Raw genomic sequence first — 14,351 nt, 5'->3', positions numbered from 1 at the left:
AGCTGGGACTACAGGCGCCCGCCACCTCACCCGGCTAGTTTTTTTGTATTTTTTTTAGTAGAGACGGGGTTTCACCGGGTTAGCCAGGATGGTCTCGATCTCCTGACCTCGTGATCTGCCCGTCTCGGCCTAATAATTTTTTTTAAAAAAAGAGAGATAACAGTATTTACAAGTGAAGAATGACTGAAAATATTATGGCTCTCTCTTTAGAAACCATAGAGGCAGAGACAATGGATCAACGTCTTCAAGTTGCTGAGAAAAAAAAATTAAAATCCATCAATCTGGAATTCTATATTCAATAAAAACATTCTTCAAAATAAAGGGGAAATAAAAACATTCTCACAAAAAATAACACTAAGAAATTATCACCACTTGACGTGGTTTATAAAAAATGCTAAGGAAAGTTTTTCTTATTGAAGGGAAAAATAATTACCAGAAGGAAACAGGAGGTATTTTCAGGAATAAAGGAACAGCAACAGAAATGGTAAACAGCTAAGTAAATACAAAAGAAAACTACTTTCCTCTTAAACTACTTTCCTCTTAAGGTTTTTTAAAATGCATATGACTGTTTAAAGGAAAAAGTGTAACAATGAATTGTGAGGTTTTCAATGTATGTAGCTGTAATTTATGTAACTATAACAATATAAAGGCAACTGGGGAGGAAGGAAGACAAGGCGGGAATGGATATTGTAATATAAATGAAACAGAATCCAAGGAAAATTACCAGAGATAAAGAAAGACATTTCACAATGATAAAAGGAACAATCCCTCATGAAAATATAACTACTATGAAAATATATGCACCTAATAATATGGCTTCAAAAAAACATAAAAAAAAAATTGACAGATAAAAGGGTAAAATAGACAAGTCCATAATCATAGTAGAAAATCTTACTCTTTCCTGAGCAATTGATAGAGTACTAAGACCGAAAAATCAGTAAACACAGAAAGAGGAGCTAAACAACACTATTCAATTACCTTGATGTAACTGACATTTATAGAACACTCCACTCATAGGCTTTTTGCCTCTAGAGAATGGAAATATATGTCCACACAAAGAATTTTACAATGAAACACTACTCCAGATAAAAAGGAATAAATTGATACACACTATACACAACATGGATAAATCCCAAAATCATTATATGCTGAGTGAAAGAAGCCAGGTATAATGAATACACACTGTACAATTCCATTCATATAAAATAGTAGAAAATCCAAACTAATCTATAATGACAGCAGGTAGATCAGTCATTGCCTGAAGACAGGAACAAGGGGAAGAACAGATTACAAAAAGTCCATGAGAAACAGCTGGGAATGAAAACATTTATCATCTTGATTGTGGTGATGGTTTCACTGGTGTAAACATATGTCAATAATTGATCAAATTGTATACTTTAAATATGTGCAGTTCATTACACTTCAATTATATCCCCAAATAATTGGGAAAAATATTCAACCTATGCTATAGACAGGGTTTTCGAAGTATGCTCTGAATTGGGCCATTCATAAGAATTATCTAGGGTATTTGTTTAATATTCATATCTTGGTCTCCATCCCAGACCTCCAGATTCTGATGCTCTATGAACAGACATTTTAAATAACCTCTCCAAGTAATTACTAGTCACACATCTGAGAATGACCACTTAAGGCCCAATTCAAAGACCGCCTCCATATGAAGCCTCTGCTGATCCAACTGATAGACACAGTTCACTTTTCTCATCTCACAACGCTCATTCTCACAAAATGCATTTATATGCATGACTATGTTCTAATGATATAATCTTATCTTCCCTAGTACACAGAACTACAAGTTTTCACAGGGAGAAGGTATGTTTCACCCATTTTCCTAACTTCCTCTGTCCAGCACAGTGCCTTGCACACAAAAGACACTAATTACATAAATGGCATATTTATTACTAGTACCGCCTTCGTTCATGCTATTACAGATTCACCAACTTAGATCAACAACACTGAACCATGTTAAGTATGCGTAGAGGCTACAGAGATCAACCACCAGAGAGAGGGGCAGACTGGAAACAGATTCATGCCAATATAGGAAAAGCAAAGAGAAACTACATCTCTCCTTGCAAACAAGAACCTAACTCACTCTGGGATGCACATTTCAAATACCTATCGCATCAATATTCCATCCTGAATGTAACCAGGGAAAGGCCTGGCACCACCTTCTCTAACCCGTCTCTTCCCCACACATTCTGCCCACGGTACCCCGTTATGAATACTTACCACATGGTACTGTATACGTCTGTGTGTGCTGTGATATTTGCAAAAGCAGAAGCAATGCTTACTCACTTTGATATAGCCTTAGAAGGACTTCAAGAAATATTTGATAAGCAAGTCAATGATGATCCTTTAAAACCAGAAACTGTTCATGTACCTGTTTACAAGGTTTTCCCAAAAGAGCCAATTTTTAAATTTTGACAAAAAGGTAAGGAAGGAAATTTCATTTTTAAAAAGATACTTTTAACTATCAAGCTTCTTCTCCCTCTTGGCCCACGTAAAATCTTCTAAACTTCACAGGGGCAAGGAATGGTAAATTCCTTCCTGGCACGATCACGGCCCATAGCTGTCCCAGTGATGGTTTTGGACGTGGCGCTCCATTTACTATGTGAAAAGACACAGCAGCCTGAGTCAACCCAGTGGGAGGCAAGTGTGTAGTATTTGGGGATGTGACTCAGTACTGTCCTCAAAATACCTCCCTAAGGGAAAAACAACCAACTCAGCCTGAAAACGGTCACCACTCACATCACAATCACTCAGTCTAAGGATCCTGAAAGCAATGGTGAAGACACTATGACTTAGGGAAGAAGAAATAAAGTAAAATGCTAGAAGCCATTTAGAAGAGCCGTGTTCCACACATAAAAACACATATATGCCACAGTCGCTTAAATGTGTAATAAAATGTTTTTACCGACTGTTCAAATTAGCAATCTAATTTCATGCTTTAATTAAACACACTCTATCACAGGAAGAGAACACACAGGGGGGCATAGCCCTTCCATAGAGGTAACTACAGAACAAATAAAGTTTTGTTTGCTATGTATTTGTTTCATTTTATTTCAGTTCTTTCATTCTATGTTAGGCAGAATGATTTATTTGAAATGCATTTTTAGCAACTTCAAAATCATGCAATTTACTATTTGGGGAGCATAGCTTATTAGTTAACTGTTGTCAGAAAGACTTGGCAAGTTTCACTAGCACTGTCTAGCTATTTGATCTGAATTACATTTCTCCGGTTCTGTAAAACACGGGTTATAATAGCATCTACCTTGGAACCTTGTTAGCAAGGTTAAATGAAAGAAACCATATGAAGCATGCTTTATGGGACGCTGGCATCCAGGAAGGACTCAACTGATGTCTGCCACTATCATTGCTCCATCAGCTTCTTTGTTTTCTGGTTATTTTAGCACTCACCTGATTCTCTATAAGAACCTTAAAGGGGAGTCATCAATTATATTGTTTCTTGGAAGTTCTCTTTAAAATCAGAAGGGAATGAGGAAAAGTAAAGAGAGGGGAAGAGCAGGGGTGGGGAGGAAAAAGGAAGGGAGAGCAGGGAAGCAAATACAGAAGAAGAGATAGAAAGAACAGCAAAACTGAACGAGCGGGATAAAGTATACATATTCGGTCTTTCTCCATGCCATACACACTCAAAAAAACAGAAAATTAGCTGCACTTGCAAATGTCTGTGGTTAGTGACTGCCAGGCAGTTTACAAATTTTAACTACAGCCATCCAAACACCTTCGAATTTGAGAACACAGAGGAGAACTCTGTCATAGTAACTTCAAATTCAAATAGCAAAGTCTATACAGAATCTCTTCTACAAAGTTGTCTCTTCTTCCATTTCTTTCGTTTCCCTCTCTTGTGAAATATTTAACTTAAATGTTATGGCTGGGCACAGTGGCTCATGCCTGTAATCCTAGCACTTTGGGAGGCCAAGGTGGGTGGATCACCTGAGGTCAGGAGTTCGAGACCAGCCTGGCCAACATGGTGAAATCTCATGTCTACTAAAAATACAAAAATTAGCCAGGTGTGTTGGAGGGTGCCTGTCATCCCAGCTACTCGGGAGGCTGAGGCCCAAGAATCGCTTGAACCCAGCCAGGGGGCAGAGGTTGCAGTGGGCTGAGATCGTGCCACTTCACTCCAGCCTGGGCAACAGAGCGAGACTCTGTCTCAAAAATTAATTAATTAATTAATTAATTTTTATGTGTACAGTTTCCCCAAAACTCAAAGCACATCCTACCATCACTGTGAATCTCTGAAACATATTTACAACTTAGGTGTCTTTTTCACTTTATCATTCCATTCAAGAATATCTAACACAGCTGATCTAATTGCAGAACAGCAGCCTCATTAATGTGCAATAATGACTTTGAAACCTGCTTCAGATAACAATATTCAGCCAATTACTGTGTGAATCAACCTCATAAAAACTCATCAAGGATATTGGAAACCGTGCAAGGAAGTGCAATTCCAAGCAACAACTGATGTGTAAGCTGATCATCCCTGATTTGCTTTCTGAGCTCCAGCCTCCTGACACCAGGCACTGCTGGGAGGAAGCCGAGCAGCCATTCAAGTCTTTTTCTAAAAAACAAAAGTATCAAAACATCACAGAGGTATCTGAAGTCAGCTCCTGCTCAAGGAGAGATTAAATATTTCATATTCACGCCCGGTATTTTACGTTTTCTGTTGAGATGCATATACGTCTATTAAGCTGATTTTCCTTTTCTTCCTGTTTATTACTCCTACTTTTCTTTTTCCCTGTAAAATCACTCACTCAGTATAAAATCGTGGACACAGACATGACTACAGGTCAAAGAGGAACAAATTACATTGGTTAGAAATTGTTTCTATGACAGGCAGGAACAACTTCCGTTTAAATATTTCCTACTAAGGGGACCCTCTGTTGATAAATGGCTCTAACCATTAGAAAAATTTTAAGTATAACAACATCAGCAGTTAATTTTTATTGAATGTTCACTGTGTGCCAGACCCTTTGCTAAGCACGTTAGAGGAATCCTCTCAATCTATTCCCATAATGGAACTCTGAGGGTGTATCCCTGCACCCATCTTAACCATGAGAAGGCCAAGGCTCATGGGGTGATGAGCCCTGCCTAAAGATACATAGCTGTTAATGAACAGAGTTGTGACAAAAACCCTGGGTTTCCAGACACCTAAGCCCAGGCCTCACAACTTCTCCTGCCAGGTCCTGATGTCGACCCCTGTGCTCCCTCTCCTCTAGGACAGCTCTTCACCTATTTTAAAACCGTCCACGAAGCCTCCAGCCCTGTGCTAGGCTTTCTCCTGAGGCTTCCTCGGCAGGATGAAGAGGAATCTGGGAGCCTGTGGAGTCCAGGCCTCTGCAGACAGAGAGTACCTAAGAGTAAGAAGGGAAGGCCAGGCCTCCAGTCTCCCAGCCAAGGTCACACAAGCTCCTGCACTCCATGCACCCTGCCTCGTCACTCTCTGCTCATCCTCATTTTCCAAGCCCATCACCACATATATGTCCTTACCCATGGTCTATTCACCTTTCTTAGCTACAAGAAGGACCCCTCTTCATTCTGCTACAAGAGGCTGGGCGGTGAACCCTGAGTCAGAACTGCCCTCCAAGGCCAAGCAGCAAGTGTCCTTCCAAGGGAGCAGAACCAGAAAGGTTTCCTGAATAATCTACATCAGTTCCTCACTGCTTATGCAGTGAGCTCACATGCCTGATCCAAACCAACTTTCCCTTTTTTTCTTGGAGGATTTATATTCTGAAAAAAAGAAAAAAGAAAAAAAGAAAAAAAAAAAATATATATATATATATATAAAAAATTTTTTTTTCTTTTTTTTTTTTTTTTAGACTGAGTGTTGCTCTTCTGCCCAGGCTGGCTGGAGTATAGCAATATCGGCTCACTGCAACCTCGGCCTCCCGGGTTCAAGTGATTCTCATGCTTCAACCTTACAAGTAGCGGGATTACAGGCACACCACCACACCCGGCTCATTTTTGTATTTTTAGTAGAGACAGGGTTTCACCATGTTGGCCAGGCTGGTCTCAAACTTCTGACCCCAGGTGATCCACCCACCTCAGCCTCCTAAAGTGCTGGGACTACAGGCACGAGCCTGTAATATTTTTAAATTAAATTTAGATAGTGACTTCAAAAAAGTACTAAATTCAGACAGTGACTTAAAAAATCAAATTCAGATAGTGACTTTAAAAAATACTAAATTCAGATAGTGACTTAAAAAAATACTAAACTCAGAGAGTGACTTAAAAAAAGAACTCACAGCAATGGTCTTACAGAAAAGAGCCAGACAGATCCTTCTGAAATGCCTATAGATATGGGTAGAATTCAATCAGCAACCTTGTGTTTCCATTTTCTCTCAGTCAGGTGGCACTGCCTATGCAGAGGGAGGTGATGGATTAAGCATCATGGGCCTATGTGTTTTTACATTGCGTTTTAGTGTATTTATAAAATACTTGCTGATTTTGGGACACTATACTAAGTGCAGTAAGAACAAAAATGGATTATGCATTGTCTTTGTTCTTAAATAGTCTGAAAGACAAACTACACTCCTGTGACATGCAGCAAATGCCTTTGGGGCAATTACAAAGCAACATATCAACAAACACGAAATCACAAAGTACAAATCCAGCAGCCAAGTGCCGACAAGGAGGATCTCCAAAGACAAAGAGCCTTCGCAAATAGATACGTGAGAAATTATTTTTTCCAGGGCTTAGTATCAAAGACAAGTCTACAGGGGACTCTGAAGAGAGACCAATGATGCTGCTGCCCCCACAGAAGTATGTAAATACCTGCAAGTGTGCCGTGGGGCTGCCTGAGAAGGGAGGGTTCCTTTAGAGCATGTGTAAATAAAATGTGGGATTCTTTTGTACCTGAATTGACCAGTTGTTGTTCCATCACCCCGCAGCCAAGAACTTCCAGCCATTCTCCATGAAAGTTGATCTCCATCTCAAAGGAAGGATGTGTAAAAGGAAAGTAGCAGTCTACCCATCTTATCTCCAGCCCTGCAAAGTTGCCAAAGAAACAAATAAGTAGTGTTAAATAGCTGTCTGCCCTTTCTTGTGATCAAATTTTCCCTTCCACTAATGACACCAATTACTACATTCTGAGTAAAATAAATAGCAAACAAACTAATTTGCAACATGTTAGGGTGAGGCAATAAATCTTAAAACTTGTGAAAAACTGGGCATGTCTTCTCCAATATAGAAAACACTTTGTGTAATTCCAGGACCCTCTGAAACCAAATCAATCACTTGTCAAATCCCTGCCACCAGCTGGCAGAAGAAAAAACTAGGCCAAGATCATGGGAAAGCAAGTAATTCTGTTAGTTTCTATACATGAAAATGACATGATTTCAGAGTTAAAGAAAGTATATTTTTACCATATATTCCTCCAAACTTATATATCAACAATATGACCAATTAAGATAAACTGATCAACTTTTACTTCCGTAAGTATACATAGATATATATATTATTTTTAAGTTTATAAAGCTAATGAAAAGTCAGATTAAACCAAATCTATCAGTCAATTTTAAGCAAAACGTTTTAAAAGTCCAACATTTTTCCTACAGATGAATGATAAAAAGTACATATGCTAAACGCCAGAATGAATTTCTAAACAAGCAAACATAAATACAGCACTTCTGAGAAAAAGTGCTGTAATTTAAGCAATGGCCTTATAATTTAACAAGGGAAAAGACTAATGAATTCAAAACAAAGCCTGCAAAGAGCAGAGGTCACCAAAAGCAGTGAAACCGTATCAGAGGGTCACCTAGGAACTCGATGCCCCCTGAGAAGAACACAGAAAAAAGTGGGCATCTTGACAAACCCTAGGTTCCTGTCCCTGTGCTCCTTTCCCTTCCTGTGCTGACCTCTTCTTTTTTAAGGCAACGCTCTGCTAAAGTACTCGATTCTCCATGGTAATATGGACATGCCCCCTCGTGAATTCAGAATACTATATGTTCTCACCCCAAACTACCTACATTTTAAAAATCTTGTGTAAATCACAATGTGAAGCAAATAAAAATAATGACAAAAATGGTTTCCATCTATTGAGGACTTACCATGCTTCTACCAACCCATTTCATAGATTCAGGAAGAAAAAAAAAAAAAGGCAACTGTTTTGCCGCAAGTCCCACCGCTAGCAGATGACTGGGCCACTGTGCCAAACCCACGTCTGCTCTGCCCAACTCCAAAACCCCTGCTCTTGCTATTTTTTTGTTTTGCTTTGTTTTGTTTGATAGGCTCTCATGCTGTCACCCAGGCTGGAGTGCAGTGGCACCACAATCATAGTTCATTGTAACTGCAAACTCCTGGGCTCAAGCAATCCTCTTGGCTCAGCCTCTGAGTAGCTGGGACTACAAGCACGCGTCATCATGCCTAGATAATTTCTCTAATTTTTTACTTTAGAGATGAGGTCTCGCTGTGTTGACCAGGCTGGTCTTGAATTTCTGGCCTCAAGCAATCCTCCTGACTCAAACTCCCAAAGTGCTGGAATTACAGGCGTGAGCCACGGCACTCGGACCCAAAACCCAGCTCTTGACAGTTAAAACATAATTGCCTGCCAATCAACAAAGATATTTTGAGAGTCAAACATTAGATAAGAGTGTAATTATCAAACACAGGGGGCTTTCCTATGCCCCAGATTCCACAGTAGAAGGCAGATTTTTCTTTAATTGTTTTGTTTTAATTGCATTTATTTTCCTTCTTACCTGCTGTCTATGACAAGTGTCAACCGATTTCTGTTTACAACAGTAATACAATATTTCCCCTTCTGATTTTCTCTGTGGTATAATAGACAAACATTAAAGTGCACAGATATAAATGTACAATGTGACAAATGTTGACATATGTATGCACCCATGATACTGCCACCACAATCAAGATAACGAACATAACCATTACCTCCCAGTTTTCTCATGCCCCTTTGTAATCCTACCTCCCGCCCACTGCCCCAGTCTTCTCCCGACCCCCGACATCCACAGGCAGCCACTGATTTCTTCTGTCACTATACATGAGTTTGCATTTCCTAGAATTTTATAAAAATGAAATCATACAGAATGTACTCCTTTTTTTCTGGCTTCTTTCACCATGGTTATTTTAAGATTCACCTGTGTTGTTGCACCTATCAACAGTTCATTCCTTTTTTTTTTTTTTTGAGGCGGAGTCTCACTCTGTCGCCCAGGCTGGAGTGCAGTGGCCAGATCTCGGCTCACTGCAAGCTCCGCCTCCCGGGTTTATGCCATTCTCCTGCCTCAGCCTCCCGAGTAGCTGGGACTACAGGCGCCCGCCACCTCGCCCGGCTAGTTTTTTGTATATTTTAGTAGAGACGGGGTTTCACCGGGTTAGCCAGGATGGTCTCGATCTCCTGACCTCGTGATCTGCCCGTCTCGGCCTCCCAAAGTGCTGGGATTACAGGCTTGAGCCACCGCGCCCAGCTGCAGTTCATTCCTTTTTATTGCTGTGATCGCATCAACACTTTTTCTAACTGGGAAAAAAAAAAAGCTGGCCTTGTCACAGGCCATTGGAGAAATGTCCCCAGGTCCCCCAGAGTAGTCGACTTTTCTGTGTGGAAGCTCGGACATGCAGAGTCACTGCTTATTTGGGACTATATTCTGAGAAGAAGGAATTTATACACCTGTATCCTTGCCCATCTTTAGGACCAACAATTCCCTATCAATATTTTTGTAAAAAGCACCAGAGACAATCCTGCTAACAAACGGAAATGTGTGACGCCTTGGGACATGTAAGCTGAGTGCAGAAGGACTGACAAACAAAATAATTTTTATCTTTCTTTTTTTATAACTCTTGGCAGGTAAGCAAAAAACATTTTATGAGAACAGTTTGGAACGATATATTTTGTGTACCTGGCTTTTGATATTTGGCCTGAATTTTACCAAAAGCAGGAACAGGACTCAGGGTTAACATCATGATTTCATATAATTAAATGTAATTAATTGTATGTAATTAAACATTACCTAAATGCTTGGAACATAGCGGTAAAGTAAGTTCTACACAAGTTTACTTTCTCGGTATGCCCTTAGGTTCTGTTAAAAAAAAAAAAAAACCATTTTGGATAGGCTAAATAAATACGTAAGAGTTCAGTTATACAACTTCACCTCTCACAACTGTAATATCTTAGGTTCCCTAGTCCAAGAGGAAGTCATTTCAAGACATTAATAAGCACTCAAAACAATTACAACTGTTGATTAAAGTTATTCCATAATCAACGTTTATTAAACCCTAACTAAATGTCTACTGCATATGGTCTTATGGGAAGCCGGGTCTCCACAGAGACAGGTCCCTGTTTACACACAGCCACTAGAGCTGCTGGTGCTGATGGCGTCAGCACAACTCAAGGATAGAATTGAGAAGTGATGTGATGGCTCTTCCCTTCTCCAGGAACCTTCCTCCACTGAAGGGCTTTTGCTTTACCACTTCTATAACGAGAAAAAACAATTATAGCTTTGGATGGAAAATTTCTGTAATGTTGAACAAATTATTAAGATAAAATACGTTTTATCAACCCTTGCTCTTTTTTTGGTTTACGATCTCAGCCACCACAGTCCTCAGTTTCTTCCTCCTCAATCATCCTGCAGGTGTCTTTTTTGACAACAATGAAAGTAACTGCTCCACAGTGAAAACTACACATAGCAAAGCAGGAAAAGCAGGGAGGTTAGCCAGTGTTTTTCAGAATCCACCGAGATGATAAACACTAACGGTTTAACGTAGCAGAAACTATTGATAATACCATAGAAACTAAAACGGAAAACACAGACTAGTAAAAGTTGTGTCTAACGATACCAGGAAGTTTTTAATCCTTTTTACCCCCACAGATCCTCTGCTCAGTTTCCTTTTGAAATCTATACGACCCCACAAAGAATGCCAAATCTATACACCATTCATTTCCTTTGTTCTGCTACTTTAAGGACTTCTTCAGTTCTTAAGATTTGCCTCTTTCCCATAAACAGACAAAAGTCAAAATCTGTGCTTTTGAAGTCTTATCCGTAAAACCTCTGCCTAGACCAATGTCCTGAAGCAATTCATCCATGTTTTCTTCTAGTAGTTTTATGGCTTCAGGTCTTACATTTAAGTCTTTAAACAATTTTGAGTTGGGTTTGTATATGGTGAGAAAGACAGGACTTGCCCAGCATCATTTATTGAAGAGAATATCATGATGGATATGCTAATTTCCCGAATTTGATCATCACATTGTATACATGTATTAAAATGTCATTCTGTACCCCATAAATATGTACAATTGTGTGTCAACTAAAAATAAAAAAGGCCAAAATTTGCAAAGCACTATTTTTGAGTAGGCTATGTCTCTACTTCAAACATAAATAGTAATTATTTGAAAGTAAATTATATTAATGTGAACTTTTTCCCAATATACCATATTCTCTTACACATTTTAACAATTTAAATTTGTTACATTGGGCTGGGCACAGTGGCTCACGCCTGTAATCCCAGTACTTTGGGAGGCTGAGGCGGACAGATTACTTAAGATCGGGAGTTCGAGACCAGCCTTGCCAACATGGTGAAACCCCATCTCTACTAAAAATGCAAAAATTACCCAGGTGTGGTGGCACATGCCTGTAGTACCAGCTACTCGGGAGGCTGAGGCATGAAAATTGCTTGAACCTGGGAGGTGGAGGTTGCGGTGAGCCAAAAGTGAGCCACTGCACTCCAGCCTGGGTGACAGAGTAAGGCTCAGTCTCAAATTAATTAATTAATTAATTAATTAATTGTTACATTGATACATTCACAGTGATTTTTTAAAAAATCATTGGTAGTGAAATTATTTCTTGAATACTTTGATATAACCCCCAAAATACACTTTCTTCTTGTTTTTCACCCTATGATCTCAAAATTACTGCAGGTATTATTATATCTAGTTGAAAAAGCATCTTGACATGCTTCTTGTATTAAAAGATACAATTAAAAGCCAAATGACTAGCTCAAAACTATGTTGAGTGTGACTTATTTCACATGTCAAGTATTAGAAGTCAGAATATTTACTAAAAAATATGTATTTCGTGTTATATATTAATAGAGGAGAATTTTTAGTAAGCATGTCCAAATCATATGGATTCATTCTGCATAAGACTAACCTCTTATTGCGGCTATAATTAAGTGCATATATGAACTATATATCTAGTGGAAAATAATGTCAAGGGTTTTGTTTTTTTTTTCCTATTTCCATTTTTCTTTTTATGAGGGGGGAGGGGAACTTAATAATTTCCTAAACCACATAGATGAAGCTCAGAGCTTTTTTAATGGCTTCAGAACTCTGAGATTACAGCAATTGTCAAAAATTATACATCTCAATTTTCAGCCTAGAGCCACATAAAAGAAAGCACACTTTCAGAAAAAACCACACCTGGGTTGAAGTCTCAGTCTTCTACCTTTTTCCTGTGAAGCCGTGGGAAGCTGCCTCACCCTCTTTGAGCCCTGCCCGCCTCTTCTCCACACTGGGAGAATGACTGCTGTCTCACCCAGGGAGACCACCCAGTGGTTTCAAGAAAAGACCCTGTGGGAGCCCAGGTTTTCTTAAGAGGCAGCGATCCTCTTTGGAGATCTGGACACTGACTCGAATTTCTCCTCTGAATGAGGATGCTGAGTTTGTCCAAGAATGAGGAGAGCCCAAAGTCAAGAAGCAATCCCTCAAGCGGGACTTCAGAATTAAGTAGAAATTCCTTCAGGACAGTGACATGAGCCCAAATGGAAGAGGTATAGCAAGAATTCTAAGCCTTTCTCAACTCTGGCAGGACACTACCTGCCACAGGGATGGGGCACCTTTGGCAAGACCAACCAGGGACAGGTGCAGGGTGTGTGTGTGTCGGGGTGGGGGGGGGTGTGTGGGTGTGGTCTCTTCCCACCAATCCCTGAAGGGGCTGAGCACTCTGTCTGACATACTGTAAACATTTAAGTAGATGTCATTCCATCCCATCCCACCTTTGTTATGGATCTCATTCTGAATAAACATCACATTCCATTTCCCTGATTTATTGACTCATTAAAGAGATTCTTCTGCTGTTTCCCATACCGTTTATATTTAAAGGTGGGACTTTGCTATCAGAACTGCCTTCCACGGGTGGTAGAATTTAAATTTTGAAAGATCCCAAACTAGAGCATATACCAGTGATTTTTCTACACCATACCAGGGGTACCCTTCATGAAAGCAAATAATTTTTTTAAATTAACTAAACAAATATGCAATTAATCACTGGTGTTTGGCATTATTTTTAAAATAGATTTTCCCTCAGTTGACACACAAAAAAATAGTAGAATATAGTGGTTTAATATAAGGGTTGCTACTCACACTTTCTGAACAGCTATGCAGTGTGTATCCAAGGAGGGAAAGGAAAGTGGAAAGAAAAAGGAAGGAGGGGACTCTCTGGCTGGAAATAAATTCTTAAAAAGCTGGGATCATCTTCGATAACCACAATCTAACCAAGGGAAATTGCATCGCTGCCACCGTCAAAGGCACCTGATGATTCCATCTCTTCTGCTTCTGTTGAAGACCCATAACCTTTCGATAGAGCCCATGTTTTCCTGATGTTTCAATAGTGTTCTAACAGCGTTCTTTCATACATTGTTTTGTTTTGAATAGGTAATATGTTCACAACATTCAAAATCAAAATACTATAACAGAATTCATCTCATTATGTAATAGGGGATGACGAAGAAGTCTCACATACTTCCCTTTCCCATCTTACCCCAATCTCCTGGACCCTTACAGTAAACTCTCAGGGTTTCCTTTTTACTGCCAGATGTAAGCCAATACAAATATCTGTTTCTATTTTCCCTCCTTTCTTATATAACAAGCAGCATAGTGCGCACGTTATGTGGCACCACACTTTTTTCACTGAATGATGTGTCTGGAGGCCTCTCCATATGAATGCGTAGAGCACGCCCTCAGTCCTTTTCTTACTCCTGCCAAAGATTCCTGCGTGTGGCCCACATTCATATAAGAAGTCTAACCGACATACACTTGGAGTATATTCAGTATTTTGCTACTGAAAGCAATGCTGTGACTAAATGCCCTGTTGAGACGAAGAGTAAATGCTTTTATGATTTTAATAAATACTGCCAAAACGCCCTCGATAGGTGTTGTGTAATAGTTTGCACTAACATTAGCTCAGGAGCCAAGGCCATAGAACTAACTGGTAGAAGAATACAATGAGACTGTAGGTCCCAGACAAAGATCCAGGGCTTTGCTGATAAAGGAACACCAGCTCGACCCTCTTACGCAGCTCCCACTTAGATAAAGCAACAGTTGAGCACCCACAGACAAGATTCCCAGGGCTGCCTTCCTCACC

The 14,351-nt window shown here is 39.7% G+C and overlaps 1 protein-coding gene across 3 annotated transcripts in view; it reads right to left on the bottom strand.

Annotated features, from left to right (window-relative positions):
• The window catches only part of FARS2 (phenylalanyl-tRNA synthetase 2, mitochondrial), a 547,898-nt gene that overhangs the window by 335,665 nt on the left and 197,882 nt on the right, over positions 1–14,351 (bottom strand). For all 3 annotated transcript variants that reach the window (XM_011984592.1, XM_011984594.1, XM_011984591.1), the window contains one exon: positions 6,898–7,029. In XM_011984592.1, the coding sequence (XP_011839982.1) occupies positions 6,898–7,029 (132 nt within the window). The remainder of the gene's footprint in view (positions 1–6,897; positions 7,030–14,351) is intronic.

The sequence above is a fragment of the Mandrillus leucophaeus genome, unplaced genomic scaffold, assembly GCF_000951045.1.
Source record: "Mandrillus leucophaeus isolate KB7577 unplaced genomic scaffold, Mleu.le_1.0 Scaffold27, whole genome shotgun sequence".
Taxonomy (NCBI): Eukaryota; Metazoa; Chordata; class Mammalia; order Primates; family Cercopithecidae; genus Mandrillus; species Mandrillus leucophaeus.
This window is presented reverse-complemented; position numbering and strand designations above follow the sequence as displayed.